The sequence below is a fragment of the Cololabis saira genome, chromosome 18, assembly GCF_033807715.1.
Source record: "Cololabis saira isolate AMF1-May2022 chromosome 18, fColSai1.1, whole genome shotgun sequence".
In the NCBI taxonomy this organism is placed as follows: Eukaryota; Metazoa; Chordata; class Actinopteri; order Beloniformes; family Belonidae; genus Cololabis; species Cololabis saira.
The window spans coordinates 26,833,188-26,856,008 of record NC_084604.1 but is presented as its reverse complement, the minus strand read 5'-3'; the positions used below and the strand labels follow the sequence as shown (position 1 = coordinate 26,856,008).

Genomic DNA, 22,821 nt, shown 5'->3' with positions numbered 1-22,821 from the left:
CTGCTCAAGGGGTGAGCCATCATTGAAAATAATATTAAGATCTGGGTTATTTCCAAGGCCTAATCTGGTACCAAACAACATTGAACATGATTTATTTTTGTTTAACAAAAGTTTATTTGATGCTAACCAATACTGAACAATAGAAAATTCATTTTGTAAGGATCTCTCAATTATTGATGTGTTATTACCGGATGTGTATATTACTGTGTCGTCTGCATATAAGTGTATTTTACAATGGGAACAAGTTTTTGGGAGGTCATTAATGAAAATGGAGAAAAGGAGTGGTCCAAGGGATGAACCTTGTGGCACTCCTTTCTCAACAATTGTATATTTTGATTGGATTCCATTAAGGCTGACACACTGACGTCTGTTATGGAGATAAGAGTTGAACCAAAGAAGAGAGTTTCTAGAGATGCCAATTGAGTAAAGTTTGTCCAGTAGAAGGTAGTGATCAACAATGTCAAAAGCTTTAGTGAGATCCAGAAATATTGCACCAGTGAGTTTACCATTTTCAGAAGCAGTAAATGTATCATTTGTGAATTTTAGAAGAGCTGTGGTTGTTGAGAAATTTGATCTGAAACCGGACTGGCATGGAGACAAAATATTGTTTTCAGTAATATATTGTGATAATTGAGTGAATATTAATTTTTCAAAGATTTTTGCAATGGAGTTAATAATAGAGATTGGGCGGTAATTATTGACTTCGTTTGGATCACCTCCCTTGTGTAGTGGAGTGACTATGGCACTTTTCCAAGCAGAAGGGAGGGAGCAAGTTAATAAAGAAAGATTATATAAATCACAGAGGGGATACATTAAAATATGGGCTGCTAATTTAATAAATTTTATCTCAATGCCGTCTGGACCAGATCCACAGTCATTCTTCAATTCATAGATTGCGTTTTGAACTTCAATAGGGTGTAAATTTTGGAAAGAAAAACATGAGCTACTACATGGGGAGCCAGATGAGGAGATGGAAGCTGCAGATGGACCAAACACAAGGGAGTTACCTACAGAGGAGAAATGCTGATTGAAAATGTTGGAGATAGTTAGGGGATCCTGGATTATTTCATTATTGTGGCAAATCTTGGTGGTAATATTTTTATTGGGTTTGTTAAGGACATTATTAATGTTTTTCCAGAACTGTTTGGGGTTGTGCATGTTTTCAGAGAGTTGATTTTTATAATAATCTGATTTAGCGTTACGTGTTCTTGTCTTACTTGAGTTTCTTAAAAGTCTATACTTTTCCCAATCAGCAGCATCTTTAGTTTCCCTGTATCGCTTCCACAGTTTATCCCGTAATTTGAAAAGATTTACCAGATCAGAGTTGATCCAGGGAAGATGTTTACCTTTAACTTTAATTTCCCTCCATGGGGCGTGTTTATTGATAACATTTGTGACTTCAGAATAGAAATAATTCCAGGCATCTTCAGTATGAGGTATGAGTTGAAATCTGTCCCAGTTAATTGTAATTAAATCAGATATGAAATTATCAGTATCAATGTTCTTACATTGCCTAACTCTTATGAGTTTTGGAGGAAGCTTCGGAGACTTGATTTTCCACACACAGTAAATTGCTGAGTGATCACTAAAGCAGTCTGAGAGAACGCCGGATCTAATAATTCTATCAGGGTGGGTAACAAGGATCCAGTCAAGTAGTGATTTAGATCTGGCGTCCACTCTGGTGGGTTCATTTATTATTTGAGTTAGGTTTATGCTTTTAATAAGACTTTTATCAGTGGAAGATGAACGGTCCAGCCAGTTTGAGTTGAAGTCGCCTAATATGATTGTCTCACAAAAGTGTTCCAGTGAGGTAAGAGTTGATAGGATGCATTGGGTTGAATCAGGGTGGACAGGTGGAGGTCTATAGATGCTGCTGATTATAAGATGCTTATTTTCGTGAAGTTTTAACTTAACAAAAATGCACTCAAAAAATGATGGGGGTATTTTAGGAGTTACCAGTTCAGAGATAAAGTGTAAGGAAACATAAATAGCCACACCTCCTCCTCTGGTGCCCCTGTCAGCTCTATAAAGCATGTAGTTGTCCAGTTTGATCTCATTGTCACTAATGTTACTATGCAGCCATGTTTCAGAAAAAGTAAGCACATCAGGTTTATACTGAGAGACCCAGACTCTAATTAAATCGATTTTAGGAAGAAGGCTCCGTATATTTAAATGTGTAATTTTAAGACCTTTGACTGTGTCAATTATGAGTAAAAATAAATGCCACTAGGGCATAGTGAGGCTTGAGGAGTGTCTGATGGAAGGAGGCAGGAGAGCAGGAGAGCCATAGGATCCACACAAGCATACCAATACACACACATGTGGCACACATACAGACATGTACAGATACACACACACACACTAAGACACACACACACACTAAAGGAAAAAAAAAGAGAAACATACAGAAAAATAGTCAGGCTGCGCCATAGGGCACACAGCTCAGTCTGCAAAGCTCATAAGCGAAGGTAAGATAAGGTAAGATAGGGTCCAATATGAGAAAGGGAACAAAAAAACAAAAAAAAAAAGACACAAATGGCGGAAAAGTAAAGGTTAGAGAATTACAAATAAAAATGTATACATGTAAAGAAAAAAGGCATCTGGTCAACAAGTCCACTCCAAAGTAAGCTCAGATGCTACTATAACTTTATAGTCATACAATTTTTATTCATTTTTAAATTTTAATGTTCACCATGTCTTCATTTGGTTTCTTTTCACCTTTTAGAAAAAAAATAAAAGTTAGAGAGAAAAAAGGACAAAGAAAAAAATAAAAATAAAATAAATAATAATAATAATTTTGCTCTGTGCAGTATTTTCCTCATCACCGCATTTTACAACAGTTGCAGCTCCATTGCAGCAAAAACAGTCCCCAAAAAAGAAAAAAAGCACAATAGCTGCTGCTGGAAAAGTGCTGAGAAAAACAGGCGATCAACATCTCAAAGTAAAGAAGTCCAAAAAGAGACCGTAGAAGGAAGAGGAAGAAGAGAGAAAAAAAAAAAAAAAAAAGAACTCAGGAGAGCACGGAGCAATTGTCATTGATTAATGCTTATGCTACCGGCGGTAGCAGAGTTATGGGGAGTCAATGGAGAACTCATTGAGGAAGGCTTCAACCTCATTAGGGGAGCGAAAAAGTTTGGTCTTACCGTCATGGACCACTCTCAGCATGGATGGAAAGATCATGGAGTATTTCAGCTCCAGGTCTCGCAGCCTCCTTTTAACAGGGTCAAACTGTCGGCGTTTCTGGACGAGTGCAGGGCTGAAATCCGGGTAGATATGGACTCGTGTGCCGTTGTACACAAGCTCCCTCTTCTCCCTGGAGAGCTTCATGATCCTGATCTTGTCCTGGAAGTAAAGGAACTTAACCAGGATAGGTCGCGGTCCAGCTTTGGAGGTTTGCTTGAGGAAGGATGGTGAGCGGTGGCAGCGCTCGATGACAGGTGGAGCGGGGAAGTTCTCCTCCCCGAGAAGCTGCAGGATCAGACGATTCATGAACCCGAGGATATCCCGACCCTCTGCTTTCTCCGGGACATTAATGAAGCGCAGGTTGGAGGCCCGGCTGCGGTTCTCAGCGGCCTCAGCTCGTTCTTTCAAGTAGTAGTTATCCTTCTCCAGTATTTTGATTCGCTGTGTCAGGTCCTGCAGATTATCCTCGTTGGCGCTAACTCTCTGCTCAAGTATAGTGACCTGCTCTCCAAGAGTGGAGAGTGAGCCCTCAATATTAGTGAGACTGTCTTTGATGGTTCCCAGCTTTGAGTCCATATGAGAGATCATCTCAAACTTAATTTGTTGCATCCCCTCAAGGATGGTTTGAAGGGAGATTACATCTCCAGTCGTAGAGAGGCCTGCCGCCATCTCCCTTTCACAGAGGTGTTGTGAGTTCAAAAACCTCTGTTAGTAGGTAAAGTTACTTGGGCTGTGAGTCTTCAAAGAGAATATTGAAACTATAGTTCTCCGTGTACAAAAGTTGGGAAAAGACAATCCAAAATATAGATTACAAGGACCTTAAAAGACAAATGTTTGAGCCTGCAGTCTTAAGCATGTGGCAAACACTCACACCACGGCAGCCATCTTGGATAGACTTTTATGGAGGTTATTTTAAACCATGTCTTTGTAATTGCTTTCTTTGATGCCACGAAATGGAAATAAAGGTCTTTCACATGAGCTTTTGGTCACTCCATCGGTCACCAAAAAAAAGAAAAACTCTGATTAGTTTCAAACCAAACACTGACACTGTTTCTGTCTGAATTATGGGGAAGTTACAAAATAAATGAAAGTGGTCAATCATGACAAAGTTACATTATCTGCAGCAGTTCCCAGGCTCTGGTAACACATTCTGCACATATTTTCTCCTTTGAGTAATGAAAAGTCTGATAAAATTCTCCCATGAAAACGCTCTCCGTTGGTCACGACTGCCACTGGTGGACCAGTATCACCTATCCGCTCCTCCTCCACCTCCTCCACCCACCACTTAATTTTCTCCTAAAAGTAAAATTGTCTTTTGCTGGAATATATATGGGAATAATTTCTTGGAATAAGTCTCTTGTGAATAATTTCTTTGAGCATTAATGCAAAGTCTGCTTAAATTGATTTAAGTTCCTGTCCCTATTCTTGTTAAGTTAGGGCCGTCACTCAGATGTTGAAAGCTCCTAAACCTGTGTCAACCAAGACTACGCAATGTTAAGTAATGATTTTCACAAAAGAAAAAGAAATCCACAAATTTAGATCTCTGCAAGTTTGAATTCTCTAGAATGATCCCATCTCATCAGCCTGCAGTTGTCTCAGTTTTTACATTTCTACATTCTTGTAAACAGTTTGAACAGGGACAAGCATCCTTCTACTGTATGTAACATCTCTGCATGTGTAATCTTTATGCTTTTATCTTCCAGTATAAGCTGGGGAGAGATGTCCAAATGACTAAAATCTTCTATTTTTTTGCTGAAGTCATGATTACACGAGTAAAGCAGGTACTATCAGTGTTGCTCTGCAAATGTCTTTGACGTCTGATTCCCAGACTTATTGGACACTCTTATTTTGAGGCATCTTCACTGCTTTAATAAATCATGTTAAAATAATAGACTGTTAATTTTTAAATAGCTTGTGGTAGGAATTACACTTTTTACAAAACCATTTCTGATGCTCTCAGTTCTTAAGTTGCAGGACAAAAACTGAAACAGAAAAAAAGGTTTTGCATCACTAATCAGACAGGAGTGACAGATGTTTAGTATTTTGGTCATTATTATTTACATATGCTTGTTTAACCCCCCCCCCCCCCCCCAGCCCTTCTCTTCAGACCCTGGTAGCCACATGCCTTTTGAAGTGAAAAGCTGAGCGACAGCAGGCAGGTTCAGCTCCCGCCCACACGGTGGTTAACACATACAGATAGATGCCGTTTCAGAACCCCCTCTGACTCTCATATTAACTCCAAGTTGCAGATATGATGTGAAACTCAGTCTCACACATATCAACAGCGTGGCCCGTGTCAGAGCACCAAGAGGAAGTGTGGCCCTAAATATCACCGATGTGCATGCACCATGCACAATCTGCGGCTTCAGGTGCCGTATCCTGTTCCTGTGTGGAGTAAGCTAGAGCTGACACTTCACTTTGACCGATGGGAGGAGGGGGGTCACAACCAAGCAAAAAGATGTGTATTGCAACTTAAGCTCCCCGTTGCCTGTAAATCAAACCTAGATATTCCCCCGATTCTGTCGTCAGTTCACTCCCTTCTCCACAGACATTGCAGATAAGATACTATCTGACCTGTGATCAGTAGCTCTGTTTGAGCTGTGTGAGAGCGTGTGGGAGTGGGAGCTACTCCGTGGCTGCAGCCTGTGAGTATCCTGTCAACAGGAACTCCTGAATTTGATATGCACCCGCTTCTGGCTGCAGAAGGAAACTGATTTGTTTGTAGTGTGTGAGGTCAGTGATTTTATTCCTCTAGTCAACCACAAATCTGTCCAAACCAGCCATAACTGAGAGGTTTGGATATTTTCCTTTAAAAAAAAAAAAAAAAAAAAAAGTAGATGAAAGGAGTAGGGGATTATGAGGCTATAAAAAGCAAGCTGAAATGAAAAATATACGTTTTTTTTTCTCAAATACAAAATGCTATGATTTTCTTGGCACGCACGTGCGTGACAATAACCTGACACATGAAATACGAAATCTCAAAATCTCACTTAACCAGTGCAGTTTTCTGAAGAAAAAACTGTCTAGTAGACTGCAAAACAGGTTTGGTAAGTTGGTCCCGTAAACTTCTTGTTACCAAGAAAACGAAAACTACAATGACTACTAGAAAAAAATATGCATAAAAAAATGCAATCTCTCCTTTGACATGTTCTCCACTTTTAGAAATGGTGATCAGCAGCTCTAAAGAGTCAAACCCTGATGTGTTATGAGTTGTTCTATTAGTTAGATGGATATGGGGTCAGAGGAAAGTGTTGTTTTGTTGTGGAGCCAGTTTAAGGAGTTGGTTGTGTTGAAATGTTGTGAAATGTTGTGCTCTCTCTCTTCCCTTTTACGGGGCTCAAATTGCAATCAAGGAGGAGTCCAGAGTCCTCCGGGGTTTCTCCTGGAACCTGGTCCTCAAATATAAAGCGCTCCCCCATCCACGAGGAAAGCCTGAACCATAACCCACGAGGAGGAGCCTCCACGCGTGCGCATCTGCGCCTTCTCCCAAAACCTGTATTGACATCCTTTTTCCAATCACATCCAGAGAGGGGAGTAATCGCAGGATTTTTCAGTTTGAATTAAGTCTCTTTTTCTTGTTCTGCTCTGGCAACACACACGAGAGACGAAAAGCAACAACTTATTGTCTGAGAAAGTGGGAGAGATTGAGAGAGTTGGGGGGAGAGAGTCCGACGCGCTCGTGAAGTTTGGAGAGGAGAACGCGCCGCAGATGGCTGCTCTCATCAGCGCGTACTCGTCGTGGCCGGAGTCCTTCGAGTGTCCTGCGGGAGACGGGGACGGGGCCGACGGACCCGGCTCGCACAGGACTCCCGCGGACAAGGCTCCGGAGCCGCGCATCAGGCGGCCCATGAACGCGTTCATGGTGTGGGCCAAGGATGAGCGCAAGCGCCTGGCGGTGCAGAACCCGGACCTGCACAACGCCGAGCTCAGCAAAATGTTGGGTGAGAACAAACTTACTGAAAAGTTTTCATTTTTCTACTCAAATAATTATCATTATTATTGTCATGATTGCTTTTATTGTTATTATAATAATTATTCTTATTATTAGTCCTGACCATTCCCTTCAGGCCTCAGCTGTTTAGAAAAAGTTGTCGCAACTCAAAAAAAGACAAATGATTCAAATCCATAGCCTGATATAACAATAAAGGAGGTAAAGTTCTATGATATCAAATGTTTTTATTGGCAGATATATTATTTATCTTGCGCCCAATAAATGAGTCACAATTCATGGCAGTTAAAGTGGCCTTAAAAGTGTCCGCCCTGGACTCGAAATTCATTTAATTCACAGTCACCGAAACTAAGTTCATTAAGAAAACAGATTATTCAGTTAAAAATATTTTTTTACATGAAGCATACTTGTTTGATGATTAAACTCCAATTCTCGCAAAACGCGCAAATTCGGAGTTCGTCTGTGATCCAGTTCCAGAAGCGCAACAGCCCGAAAAATGTTTTAATGAAGATATTTACAATTTATGCTTGTCAAAGAACATGATGAAAATGAATTTCTGAATGGCTTAAGTTTCCTAAATACAGTTTAGAGTCAAACAGATATTATAACTGAGCTGGTGTAAGTTTTAACGGAGGCTTTTAGTCTTTTATTTTCTCTCCTCCTAAGTTTTGATTTACTGAAAAGTTACTAATCAAAATAAAAAAAACATATATTAATTTCATGCTGTTTAGTCTTAATTTTCAATTATTGGAAAATTTAACAACTTATTTACCAAATAGAAATGCTGGCATGAAATGATCCTGGAAGATTTTAATTTATTTAATCAATATGTCATGTTTCAGTATTGTTTTATCTAAAGTAAAGATAAAAAAGGCAAGAAATATGAATGTATGTTTAACTTGGATACTTTTTCCAAGATAAGATTTTCAGTTCAGCTAAAAGAACTCTTCTGTCTTTTGTTTTTTGCAGGCAAGTCCTGGAAGGCCCTGACTCCCCCTCAGAAGAGGCCTTACGTGGAGGAGGCAGAAAGGCTCCGGGTGCAGCACATGCAGGACTACCCCAACTACAAATATCGGCCTCGCCGGAAGAAACAGCTGAAACGCATTTGCAAGAGAGTGGACCCTGGCTTCCTCCTGAGCGGACTGGCTCCTGATCACAGCGGCCTTCCCGAGCAACGGGTCCTTTGTCACCCTCTCGACAAAGATGACCCCAATGGACTCAGTGGGTTTTCCGGCTCCAGCTCTGCTCTGCCCAGCATGAGAACCTTCCGAGACCCCGCTGGCTCCAACAGCAGCTTCGACACCTACCCCTACGGCCTGCCGACCCCTCCGGAGATGTCCCCCTTAGATGCCATGGACCACGAGCATGTTCCCCCCACCTATTACCCAACATCTGGGAGCTCGTCCGTCTCCTGCTCTTCCATAGCGTCCTGTCCCGAAGAGCACCACCAGAATCAGACACACTTGGGCAGCCCGCCCCCGTACCACCCTGACTACACTCACAGCCAGATCCACTGTGGGGGCGCACACTTAGGTCACATCCCTCACATGCCTCCGACTGGAGGCGGCGGTGGACTGATGCCCGGCCATCCCTTGTCCTACTACAGTTCCTCATCCTTCCAGCAGATTCACCACGGGCTCCAACAGGGCCACCTGGGTCAGCTGTCCCCCCCACCAGAGACACAGGGTCAGCTGGAGACGTTAGACCAGCTGAGCCAGGCCGAGCTTCTGGGCGAGGTGGACCGCAACGAGTTTGACCAGTACCTGAACTCCACCGGGAGCGGGTTCCACCCCGAGCAGGGCGGCAGCATGACTGTGACGGGACACATTCAGGTGGCGTCGGCCGCCACCGCCTCTGCGTGTACCAGTAGCACCACGGAAACCAGCCTCATCTCCGTGCTCGCGGACGCAACCGCGGCCTACTACAACAACTACGGCATCTCGTAAGCCTGCCAATCAGTTGAGTTGAAAGATTCGGGACGATGTTGCACTTGGGTGCTGATAAGGAAAAAAAAAAAACGAATTCTTCTCACCTTTATGAGCACCTACAAGCAAATTCATCTGACCGTTAAAAGCTGAACTACTTACTGAGCAATATGATTGTTTGGAGCTGGGGAAAGAACAAAAACAAGATGAAAAAACTAAATGAAGGAAAGAAGATGGACACCTCAGGGAAGCAGACACAACATACAAGAGTATGCCACTTCCAGTTGTCGTGAACCTTTCTAAACCAGTAGAACAACGGTAAAAGGCTTGTTTGTCCACTTGTAAATGCCACCACTTACCACTGAGACATGTACAGATGCTCTATAGAAGCTAATTTAAGTCCTTTGATGTTTTGCATAAATGTAATGCTATTATCCATCCGAATGTTTGTATCATATGTTTTTGCTCTCATCACTTTGGGAGTCTTACCTCAGTAGCTGTATTTGAATGAGGTTTTAGCGGGACATCTCCTAAGAACATGGTGTATAATGAAGAACGACAGGCATTTTAGACTTCTTCTCAAGTACTTCGTTATGTATAATCAACCTCTACAATGAAGAATAATAATGGTAACTAATAAATGTATGCTGATTTAGGTTTATGAAAGACAACATTTGAAAATAAAGGTGAATTTTTATAATGACGCCGTTGCTACTTGGATGATGCGCCCATCAACATCACAAAAGACCATTTGTCATTACATTGTTATTAACGGGAGATGTTGGTAATAACTGATATATTGAAACACCACTGACTTGCAGGAGTTTAAAACAACCAGATGCCTAAATAAAGAATAGAAATAAAAAAAAAAAATCAGGAGTTCTGCTAGTTTTTGTTAAGATTTATGCAGAAACTGGGGAAAACATGTATACTATTATTTTAAATTATTTGGTTGATCTTTGAATAGAGTGTTACGCCATGTATTGTTCTGTTTGGGGTTTTGTTGAGCTGCGACAAGCCCGTTCTGACACCCACTTCCACGACGGTGCTTTTCCGCCCGCCGTCATGTTTCCCCATCGTCTCCTTTTTCTTTCATTTCATCCCTGTTTAGAGGATTAGTGTAAAGCAGGCGCATTCGTCACCAACCCACCTCCATATCAAGCGTCTTTTGTTTTCCCGGAGCCTTATTCTGGGTGCCATTCTAAGGCACGCTGGAACCCCACCGCCCCATCCCTTCCCCGCCCACCCCCTCAGCTCATGATATATCTTGCTGATGCAGACCTTTTCTAATCTGTGCAAACTAAATTAAAAGAACCGGTATTTCAGGGCCTCGCCGACTGTTTTTAGACCCTCCTTATTTTTCTCCCGCTCCCTTCTCTCTGGTCCTCCCCTTCTCACCCGCTCTTGTTCTTTTGAAATTTTTCTTTTTCGATAAAAGGAATTCAGGGGGCTTTTGACAAATCCTGGAGTCTGGCTGGCCTTCCTGCATTTTTTTGGGGAATGGTTGAGTCGTGCTTCTTGTAAAGAGGATGTGGCGGAGAAGCGGTGTTTCCTGACTGATAAGGGAAAAGCCTCTCTCCGTCAGGATGTTTGGGCCTGGCTGGGCCCTGCATTAAAGAGCCAGAGAGAGGGAAGGGAACCCGCTGTTCAGCAAACGGGAGGAAACACTGCCGGGCTGATTAAGATCTTACCTACCAGTCTTTTATCCACCGTTTTCCAAGATAGGCTTAGTCAACCTGGCCCTATGTACCTTTACCACAAAAATGCAGGTGGTTGTGGCAAACCCATGTGCTAAATGTGATCTTCGTTGGTCACCACGTCCAGCTTTGATCCTGTACGTTTGACATACATTGCAGTGGATGTGATTAAACTGACCAGAATGACAACATCCATCATGTGGCAGTTTTTGCAGCTGGCCGGGGCTGCGCTCATTTCTTTGGGGTTAGATCATTACCCCGTGTGCCTGCGGGGTGTAAAACACTGCAGAGGGTCAATCTGAGCACAACCACATTTTGAATGGGGGAGCCGGACAGTGGAGCCCCGGGCATTCGGGGTGCGAAGGAAGTCTTTTGATGGGGCATCGGCCCCAGAGTTGTCGAGGGGTCTGCTCACGGCGCAGCCACGGACTCCCTCGGTAAAGACGGCCTGCGACATCGAAACAATCACACCCACCTCCTCCGGGCAGGGCATCGCAACACGGACAAGGACAAAGGCTGAGGCGTCAATGAAATACCGTCACAATAGACTCAGATTGGTACATGCGGGAAGTTTAAATAAGGCATGAGGAGAGGTTCCTGAAAATGAATCAAATAACGTTTTTAACTACCTTATTATATCCATGTTTGATGGAGTATTTTACTGAAATATAAAAAAAAATCATTATGCTCAAGATTTAGCATCAAAGAATTACCACCCATGAAAAATGGACTCCATCCATCCATCCATCCATCCATCCATCCATCCATCCATCCATCCATCCATCCATCCATCCATCCATCCATCCATCCATCCATCCATCCATCCATCCATCCATCCATCCATCCAGGATCTCCTGGAACTTATCCCAACTCTCTTAAAAGGCAGGATTTCACCCTGGACAGGTCACCAGTCCATCAGAGCCACATACAGCTAGACAACAACACACACTCATGGGGGTAATTTAGATTCATCAATAAACCAAACGTACATGTTTTCTGGATGATGGGAGGAAGCCCACTTAAGTGCAGAGAGAACCTACAAACCAGCCAGGAATCAAAGTAGGAACCTTCTTGCTGTCAGGCCACAGTGCTGACACTAAGCCACTCTGTTGCCCATCCGGTTTTCCACTTATTCCTTTTTATTTGTTGTTGCTAATGTTTCCTATAACTCACCAGGTAATAATATGTAATAATAATGCACGCAATTGCGCGGTATGTGGGTTGAAACTAAGCTGGAACGGTAAAGGAGACGGTAAGAGAGATCCAAAATCAGTCACAGCAGCACTCCTAAGAAGAAAACACATCTGCCAATATTATACCATCAAAATTGATCAAATTTATTTCCACTTATGAAGGACTTCAGTGCTCAGACATTTATTAGAATATCTCTGAAGGAAATCTTAATTGACAATGTTGGTAAACTGCCTTTTATTTATTCTCAGTACCTCAACACATGTCACTGCAACGGAAAGATCTTCCTCTTTATAAGCAATAATAGGGAATTTATTGACTGTAAATGCACTCATACTCGTGCTGTAATATAATATTTTAGCAATGAAACCATTTGAAAGAGAAAAGCAGCACTACTCGTGTGAGTAAGAACAATATCAGTACCAAGCACTGATAACAGACTATGAACAATTATCGTAAAATCGCGTTAACGTACACTCTGTCGTGAGCATGCTGGGAAACTACACCCAACAAATACCAACACTACATGATTAAAGGTTCTTTTAAAAAAAATAAAAAATGTCCCGACTGGTGGCTCGAAAGGCATTGGGTTGTTCACATCCACGGCTATGCCTGACCTAATAACAACTATTAATAACAATCTTTACAGTGCTTAACTTATCAAGATGTTGGCAGTTACTGTAGAAAATAAAACCATTTTTAAAAATCTATTTGACATTGTATCTGTTTTCAGTAACAAAGGTAATGCACATGTGAAATGATCCCCAGATTTCCCAGGATCATTTTGAATATTTGTGCAGAATAATTTTTCTTCACTGATATAGCATCTTTGGATAATAACCACGCTACAAAGCCTGTCACTGTTTATCATTCACACACACCCATGCCATGCACGAGCACACCAGGAACGACTTTGGGCTCAGATGTTTGGGCATGCCGAGAAGCAGGAACCAAACATTAATCCCATGATTAGTGGACAACCAGCTCAACCACCCGAGCCAATAGCTGCCCAGAAAAGTACCCTCCTGTGAAATACCTGAAAGTGCCACAAGGAAGTGTTTACAGAGATTTGTGGACCTTGTAACTTTTACATTTTCTGGAAGTGAGGGCAAAACGCTCAACGTGTCAGCCCGAATTTTTTTTTCTGCCTCAGAAGTTGAGTCATCATCATCATCTTAACCTTTAGTCAGAGCCTACCACAACAGCCAGAAACAGCTACTGCTGCTGCTTCAGCTGCAATAAATCAACAAGAACGGAAAGAGAGAATAATGTGACAACAAGCAGTGGCATGACATTTCTGTGAACTTTAAAAAAAACAACTAAAAACAACAAAACACTTTATACCCACTGGCACCATTGTGAATGATCTCTATAAGCCGTTTTCCCATGAGAATGGCGTTTATAATAACGGAATGAATTAATTTTTTTTAGCGCAGGTAGGGGATCACAAGATTTACAATTTTTGAAATGTTAAGGATATAGGCTGAACAAACAAAATAGCCTCCTCTTGTTATTTTTCTCTGATTGCTGACTGGCTCAGTTCCAGTCTCAGGTCAAGCCTGCGGAATGAGTCTGTCAGGTAGTCTGTTATGTTTCCTATTTCCTCCTCTGTCGTCATGTCACTTCCTTGGGCAAACAAACAACATCGCTGGTTCTAATGCAACGGCAAACTGTCATAGTAACAACGCGGGGCTGGTGTGTGAGGACAGCAGCCGGAGCAGGAACAGCTGTGTAAAGTATTATCCATTCGCTGGAGTCGCGCGCTGATCACTGATGGCGTTCTCAGGAGGCACCGAGGAGGCCGACTGTCTGGTTGGAGCAGTGTCCATTGTGTAGCTCGGGGAGGGAGCGTCCACTCGCGTCACATCTCGAAGCTGACTATTTCAGCTATATGACGTTGTTAATGTATTAACTGTAGGTCAGGAGGAAGTGGCTGATTTGAACTACGTGACTAAGGCAAATATCACCCACTGAGACTCAGATGTCCTTTAAATTTCCTGTTCGTACTATGTTACGGCGCGTTTGTGTAATATAACTCGTGTTCCTGCTTCACCAGGGTGTGTTCTTATTTATTCTTACTTATTTATATTTTATTATGCAGTGGAGCGAGGCTAACATCTCTGGTTGGTTTGAATGAATAATAATGACGAGAGACCATTACAGCGGCATCATCAGACTGAATGTGGTGAACTTTACGCCAAATTAAACTTCTCTATGTGACGGATAAAGACACATTAACATCAGTAAACACTAACTGTTGTTGGAGTGCATATCCAGTTGGAGTGTGTTACAGCAGCATAATAACCTGTTTACAATTTGTACTTGGCCCTAAATCTGGCCAAAGGAATAGAAGAAGGGAAAACACACACACACACATACACACACACACACATAGACATTTCACAGCAAGGGATTATGGGTGCAGCTATTCTTCATCTCATTGTGGCTCAGAAACCGGCAGAGTGTGGGGTGGCAGGCAGGCAAGTGCGTCGCCGGACGAATAATGGACCAGACTCGTCGAGGGACAGGTGCCATGTGGCAGTGGATGTGCGGGGACACAGATGGGGACCCCTGGAAAAAACTCGGGCAACTGTGCGAGCGGCCAAGGGCCTCCCGGCCGTACCTGAGCTGTGAATGCTGCAGCTGAACGGGATCTGGCACCTGTTCTGAGCAGATACAGGCGGCCAGCGGAGCGCGGAGGGAAGCCAGCGCACGGCTGCCAACCCAGGGAAGGAGAAGGCTAGATTTCCATTTACCCCAAAGTGCAACCTGCATACCAAATCTGCACAGGCAGTAAAGCATTTGCTGTATATGGCAGAATGTGCAATAAGAAAAAAAAAAGGACTGAGAAATGTGCTTCTGCCAGAACAATATCACCAAACTCCACCCTTTAAAAAGAGCTTTCAGATTGCTTCTAAAATGTTTAAAAATAAAAGTTCCATAAGTGTGTTACTGCGATGCATCGTTGCAGAATATGTTATATTTTTACAGCCTGCTCTGCTTTCGTGTCTCTCTCTCTCTAACAACGGCTGGCATTGGTCTACTGCATGTGTGCTGCAGTGCTATTTGACTTGTTTTTGACTGCTGCAGCTTCTCCCTTGGGCGGTGTAACTCTTCACCTCAATGTAGAGGAGGATGTTCCTATTGTGCTTCCTAATTGCAATGTGGTTGTTCCATTTAAAGGATAGAACATCCTTATGTGTTCCCCGTGTGATCTCATATTGTTGGAATAACCGCAGAGGGCCCGTGGATTCATGTCTTTCTGTTATCTGCAGTGTGTAAATGAATGCTTTAATTTTCTAACAAATAAACAAGAGTGGAGCACAACCATGGGATGTGCAGTTGTATTTTAAACTATATTAGTAATTCCAGCTGCAAAATGTGGAAATGTTTTCTTATTCACGTATGGAAAACCTTTTTTTTTCAAATGAAACATTTAGAGAATTTGGACACGGCCCTTTCAAAGGGAAAGGCGACATGTTTCTGATCTTGCGTCATTGCCGGCCTTTTCCATTTTAGTGGACTCATACTGCCACCGTGGCTCTTGCCCCCGTGTCCTGCACTAAGTATACTCAGCGTGCATCCTGAAAAGCAGACGGAGTAATGATTTAGTTGAGTGATGTTATAAGTTCGGCGGTGTGAGAAAGCCCCTTTTAACAGCTACTGTGGAGGATAGACAAAGCAAACCGCCAGGAGGCCCGATGACAAACTCTGAGACACACCGGGGGGCCATTAAGAGTTTAGCAAATACAGCTAATTCATGTAGCCACAGCATAGCTGCAGTTATTGTCAGGTTTATGATATGATTTACTTTGTTTCCTCACTGATCACTTTCATTGTAAATTTAAAAAAAAAAAAAAAAGAAGAGAAAAATATAAAAAAAACAGTTGCACAGTAAAAAAAAGAGAAAAAGTTGGAAGATAAACATGTTAAACTTTGTGTTACATCAACCTTGGCTTTTATCACACTATTAATTGTTTGGAAACTGAATTGTTACAGTCTTACAAGAGGAACCTGTGTCCATTCTCACTGAGTACAAGGGTTCTGCTGCTGAAGTGACTGTGGCTGTCTCTTCTTCATGACGCCCCATGCATTCTGAAAAGGAGACACATCTGGACTCCACCAGAGTCAAGCACACACACACTCCTGCTGTTATAGTTAGAAGTCACTCATTTTAAATTTTGCAAAATGAAATCTGACAATGTCCTGCAGAAATAGCCATGGACAGATTATTTCCTCCCAAGATCACATGGACTTACACCAGAAACGGTAATCAAAATGCAGTAATGGATCTGTATTACAACTCTACATTATGACTGATGTTGGTTTCCAAAAGACTACCTTTATATTTTCCTTTCTAACCGATTTGATTACATTTTGTGATCATTTAGATAACAAGGAAAAGGCCAAAGCAGTTATAAAGTATTCTGCGTCATGTGACTGAAGTTTAGATTTATTAATGCATAGCTTTCTAACAAAGGAGTAGATATTAGGTTTTTAAAATCAGATGTCAGATTCATCCATCTCCTTATAAATATAATTAAAAGTTTTATGACGAAAAAAAAACCCTTATAGAACTGGGTGGCATGGATGGATGGATGGATGGATGAGAAAAATAATAAAAAAAGGGATTTTACTAAATGTTAAGCTTTCTAACTAATATATATTTTCTCAAATGTAATCATATATTTGTGGTGAGCTTCTCCAGCACGCTATACAGATTAATCTCCGAGACTTCACTGGAATTCCTCTCCAGAACATTCTGTACAGATCTCCTTTCATAACAAAACCAATGTCCATCTTGAACGTGAAACCTCTGACCAGGGAACAGATATCAGGTGAGATGCCTGTGACAGCCCGCTGAGGGCATTTGTTTTTACTCCTACAACGGTGCTGAGGGTTATCTCTAGCATAAAGCTGAACGAACAACCTTAAAACCTTGAATCCTGTGTTTTTGGACAGTCGGGATACAACATGTCTTTTGGCAGTCCGAAACTTTTTCTATCTGTACTTCTGGAAATGTTTCCTTGACACTAAAATTGATGCTGGGACTATATTCCACTGTGGCGACCCCTCAAAGAGAGATGAGGCCGAAATGCTTGATGATGCATCGAAATATATAAAATATAACGGTTGCCCTCAGGCATGTTCATGTGGCGAGTGAAATCAGTGCTGAAAGATACATATGCTCTTCTGCTGTTTTATCTTCTGCAAAGGTTGTATGTAAAATAGGTGTAACTTTTTTTGCCTAGACTTAACCAACAGCGACAAAACGTGAAAGAAACTATTTTCTGACACCACTGAAGTGGACTAGTAAGAACACCCCCAAAACTCACTCCCTTGGATTAATACCACGCATCATTTCATAATAGGATTTGTGTTTTTAGTCAAAGGAGGGAAGAAGAGTGGCCCTAAGATCCCAGCAGAGACATGAGGAAAGACATGCATTATTCTTCTTTTCCCTTAAAAATATGTTTGAAAGGAAAAAACATAGAAGTGGTACAGTAACTGTATCATTAGGATGCTTAAACCAAAACCTGTTGGTCAAATAAAATTGTTGACTAGTTTTAACGGATGTGCATAGTTTTTTGTATTCTACTAGTTATTGTCCATAAAGAATCTATAAAATGAAGACAAAATATGCATTCATTTGAAACAAATAAAGTTCTGTTGTATCTATTTGTAATGACGTCTCTAACTGATTTCCAGTTTGCTCACCGCCAGTCAGACAACATGTGTCAGAGGACTACCCAGAGATCCGAGTTGCTACCAAAAAAACAACAACCTCAAACCTAATGTTCTTGTATTTATTCAGAGAAAAAGTACGTCAGTTATGACACACTTTATTTCCTGTGCCTTGATGTGCGCTGTTTACGCTCAGAGTTTCTGTGTAAGAATGCTCCTCACTGACCTTGGCATCGGATAACTCTGGCATCATTTCCATGCTCGCTCCCCATTCCTCCAACCTGACGTTACAGGTTTAATATCTGGGATGTTGTTGATGTCTGAGCTTGGAGGAATCCCTTCCTGCTGGATGCTTGGCCCCATTTCCTTAAAGACTCAACATCAAAAATGAGACGCATGGAAATGACTCACATGGTTTTCCCAAGAGTTCAGACACTTCAGCTAAAGTGCCGTGTTGACAGGTTCAAAACAGGATATGAGCTTGATAGGCCGATGTTTATTACACATGGCAGACTACTTAAAGAGCAGTGATAGCTGAAAGCTCTGATAGCAAATCAAGCAGCCACAGTCACGTATCCACTATGGTCCACGTCACTACACATAAGCTGCTGCAGGCCACAGTCCATTACTTACCTCTCCACTTATATTAGGAGTATCTATTAGCGTTAATGTACTAATACAGTATATTAAACTCACATTCAGGTTAACTATATAGTTATATGGCGGCATCATCCAGAATTACACAGCTCTTCTTTAGTGTACCAATTTTGAGACCGGATTCTGTAGCTTGGAAAATTTGTCTTCTACTCCGTCAAAAGGCGGATTTTATTAGGTGTTTAAAGACTTACAGAGAGAAAGAGAGAGAGAAAAGGAATGACCTTATTATTGGTTTACAAGTTTGTCAATTGCAACTTTGTAGTGTAATCTAGGAAAAAAATACAAATAAAAGAATAAAGTTTAACAAACTGTTGTAAAGTCGGAGGTGTTGAAGAAGGAGACGTATTGTTGTAATCTACAGAGATCGCCATAAACGCATTGGGCCGTTGTGTTACAAGCTGGGTAATAACTAAGACGATGGTGATGACGACCCAGTGTTGCCAGGTGACGTGGATGACCTCTCAGGGTAGAAAACACTGCTAACTAGGCATAAAAGCTGGAAACCTTATGATTACAGCTATCAAGGTAATTGTTAATATGTGTATAAAGACCTACTATTTACAATTATCCTGGTAGATAGTAAAATGTTGACCATTGACCAACTAGACGGCTGGAAAGTTGATATAATGTTGACCATTGACCAATGAGACGGCTGGAAAGTTGATATAATGTTGACCATTGACCAATGAGATGGCTGGAAAGTTGACGCGCGTTGTACCCCCGAAATAAACCCAGAGAGAAAGCGTGTTAAATTCTTCGGAAAAATTATATTATCTCATGCTGGTTAAAGAGCACAGGTAGGCTACATGGTGGGATTTTCGTTTGGAATTGGCTAAAATAAAGGGGTTACAAGTTGTCATTGTGGGTTAGTGTTATATACTATACAGAGTATGGGTTCTTTTTGTTATTTCTCATTTTTCTTTTTTGTATTGTTTGTTGCTTTTGTTTTGCGGTTTATTTACATTACTCTGCATGATTTTGTGCAACTTCTGAAAAATTAAAAAACTTTCTACAAATGTGCTTGTTGGTCTTTTGCTTATGTGCAAATGTAACACCTGTAATGATCTGTGTTGTGCATGAACGCATTCAAATGAACGCGTTTATTGAAAACGTTAATTTCTGTGAGAACGTTGAACTGAACGCAACATATTTGCAAATAAAGAACTTGAACGTGAACTTGTTCATTCTGCAGATCATGAACTGGAATTTGAGTTTCAGCTTCACAGTTTAGGTCCAATTATTACGGAATAATCCTTCTCATTTCACCAGCGGGCAGCTCGCATATTTAAAATACTCGACGAGCCCAGTGCAGTATATATATATATATATATATATATATATATATATATATATATATATATATATATATATATATATATATATATATATATATATATATATATATATATATATATATATATATATATATATATATATATATATATATATTTACTATTATTATTTTTTTTAATATACATGTTTGTGGTTTTGTATGTCAGGATGGCCGAGCGGTCTAAGGCGCTACGTTCAGGTCGTAGTCTCCCCTGGAGGCGTGGGTTCGAATCCCACTTCTGACAGCTGCAACTTTTGTGTCTGTACTGAGAACATCATCTTAAAATCATATATGGATGTACAATTTCAGATTCAGACGACTTTATTAATCCCTTTGGGAGATTCCCTCGGGGAAATTTACATCTCCATCTCACTCAGCACTCTCCTATACAAATCAAACACCTCAAAACAAAAAACCCATATAAAGATAAAAAAATTAAATAAAGATAAATAGAAAAAAAAAATGCGGTGCCATAAATAGTATTATATGGATAGAAAAGATCACATCTATACATATCTATTATGTCAGTAGTTCGTAGTTATAATTTAAGTATGCTCCTTAAAAGAATACCATACCACCCGGTAAATAAAGCGAGTCTGGACTCAAACTTTCGGTTAGTGACAACATGAATATAGGATATATTTACTTATTAATTTTCTATTATATGCTGTGAGTTTGCACTACTCATTTCATGCTTAGAGGACCTGTTGTAGGATCATGTCCATTAGCCCCAACCCTGTGTATTAAGTTTAACATACCTTTGAGGGAGTGCATCATACTTACAATGTTTTTTCTGTGGGTTCTCGTATGTTTTCCTACTTTTATCTCAACAGTTTATCTTTAAAGTGCCTGTGAGATAAAGGAGACACTAAATAGTTCATGTTTTACCTGGTTAGGAAGTCATTTCCGAGGCGGCAAGCATCTAGCGGGGACGAGAGGAACCGCAGGCGGAGGGATACGAGGGGAGCGTCAGGACGGAGTGCACCGCAGCTGGAACTAAAGCCTGATTTATGGTTCCGCGTTACACCAACGCAGAACGTACGGCGGAGGTTACGCCGTAGGTTCTGCGTCGATTTAACGCGGAACCATAATTCAAGTTTAAGCCGTCATCAGATCCCCACACAGAACCGTAAATGTGCTTATTTAATTCCTTCCCTTGTGTTTAACGGGAGAAACTCAGCGTGACTTTCCCTTTCCGTCTTCTGGTTCTCCGAGTTTACACGGAACTCCGGGTATATAAGATTAGATTGTCATATTTTGCACCTGTGGTTGTTAATCAACGTGAGAATGGAAATCTAAAGCAGTAAAACAATAAAAAATTAGGTGTCACTACGGTATCATGCGGTATTAAACTGTGAATTTGCCAACATGTTTGTGGTTTTGTATGTCAGGATGGCCGAGCGGTCTAAGGCGCTACGTTCAGGTCGTAGTCTCCCCTGGAGGCGTGGGTTCGAATCCCACTTCTGACAGCTACAACTTTTGTGTCTGTACTGAGAACATCATCTTAAAACAAACCTTTATGTGTTTACTCCCTCAAATTGTATTGAATTTAGAGAAAAATATTTTGATAAAGAACGTTTTCAAATATACATATATAATTTTTGTTTGTGCTAAAATGCCACATGTAGCCTATCAGGTGTGATACATGAATTCTGAGATCTCTGAACCACCCTCTAAAAAAATAGTTTTATTAAATCAGTCAATAAAAATATCCAATACTTTCTTAATGATAAAAAAATAAATTGAAACTGTTCACGAGAAAACTGGAGATGTTTATTAGTTTCAGTGTATGTGCGTTTTTACTAAAATTGTATTCAATACTTTGTAATACCTTATAATCACTATTAAACATAATGTTACTTTTACATGGCAAAGTAACACAAAAGAATGTTTAATTAACTAATATTTATAAAAAAGAAAAACTTGGATGTTTTTTTTCTGTACCTGAAATATAGTTTATCTGTTAGTTAAGTGTATGCCAGAACTGTCAGTTTTAACCACATCCGACGCAGGGACATCTGGCAGCAAACATCATAACTGATAAGTGCTCCCCTCTTTCTGATGCCTGTTGTGATGGCTTGACAAGTAAATACATTTAGCTCCAGAAGCATCTGGACAACAAAAGATTTTTTTACCCTTTTGAGTAACATCACAGTGGAAGTGAAATGAAATAATCAACATGAGGTCAAAGTGTAGACTCGGGGTAGAGATCAGTCTGAAGCTATCAAACACGACCACAGCTTGTTTGAATGTACAGCAGAATAAGCTGTTCAGGTACTTTTAGCTGCCACTAATGGGATTACTGTGCAGTAGTCTTATATTGGTACACCCCTGCTGAAGTAGTGGTAAATGCCAGTGTACCATCTATCACATTTGCATCACCACAGACCCCAGACCCAACACGCACGTGATGTATCTGCATACTGCACTTTCCATTGTTCATTTACTGAGCACTTAAACACGTAAACACTGCGTTTTAAACATTTGCTGTAACAGAAAATGCATTGCGAATCTTAAAGCAAATAGTTAATCACATTCAAAATCTATTTCAAGCTTAAATGTAAGTAAATTGAAATTACTACAATTGCACTGTGACTTGTGTGCCAGGTGAAGGTCAAAAGGTGAGCCCAGCTAAAGCCTGTCTGAACACATTGCAATGGGATTGTGCATGTTTGACATGTACAGATTAACCTTTTCAAGGAATGAAACATTGTCACTTTCACTAATTTGAAATCTTTTACTGCCATCCGTCCTTACATGCCTTATTTCTAATCCCCTTCTTCCTATTCCGGGTCATGGGGATCAGCCGGGGCCTGTTGCAACTCTTTGGGAAAAAAGCAGGGGCATGTTTTCAAAAAAATCAATATGATATATTCTTTAAGTTTACCCATGCTGTGTAAGTATATTTGTGGGTGTGTTGCAGCATAATCTAAAACATATTATAAGTAAAAAGAAAAATGGTGTTCTTTTTACAGGAAAGAAGAAGTACCTTAACCTGGATTAAGGATGTTTTCTCCAAGGCTGCTTTCTCACATTGGAAACATAGCTGACAGTCTGGAAAAATGATTCTTCATTTCGGCCTTTGAAGAAAAATATAATAATAATAATTTCATGATTAAAAAAAAAACATTTGTAGTGACCTTGAAAAAGAATAAATTGGAAAAATCAAGATTTTACCAGCTTGTCATCTAAAGTACAAGT

The 22,821-nt window shown here is 40.8% G+C and overlaps 1 protein-coding gene and 2 non-coding genes across 3 annotated transcripts; all 3 read left to right on the top strand.

Moving 5' to 3' along the window:
* The first annotated feature begins 6,626 nt into the window (after nt 1-6,626).
* On the top strand, nt 6,627-10,063 carry sox7 (SRY-box transcription factor 7). The gene is made up of 2 exons (XM_061706962.1): nt 6,627-7,124; nt 8,102-10,063. The coding sequence occupies exons 1-2, from the start codon at nt 6,893-6,895 to the stop codon at nt 9,076-9,078; spliced, it is 1,209 nt and encodes a 402-aa protein (XP_061562946.1). The 5' UTR covers nt 6,627-6,892; the 3' UTR covers nt 9,079-10,063.
* A 9,718-nt stretch (nt 10,064-19,781) lies between these two features.
* On the top strand, nt 19,782-19,864 carry trnal-cag (transfer RNA leucine (anticodon CAG)). The gene has a single exon. It is a non-coding gene; the product is annotated as a tRNA-Leu (tRNA).
* Nucleotides 19,865-21,006: 1,142 nt separating this feature from the next.
* Nucleotides 21,007-21,089, top strand: trnal-cag (transfer RNA leucine (anticodon CAG)). Its single transcript has one exon. It is a non-coding gene; the product is annotated as a tRNA-Leu (tRNA).
* The last annotated feature ends 1,732 nt before the right edge of the window (nt 21,090-22,821 follow it).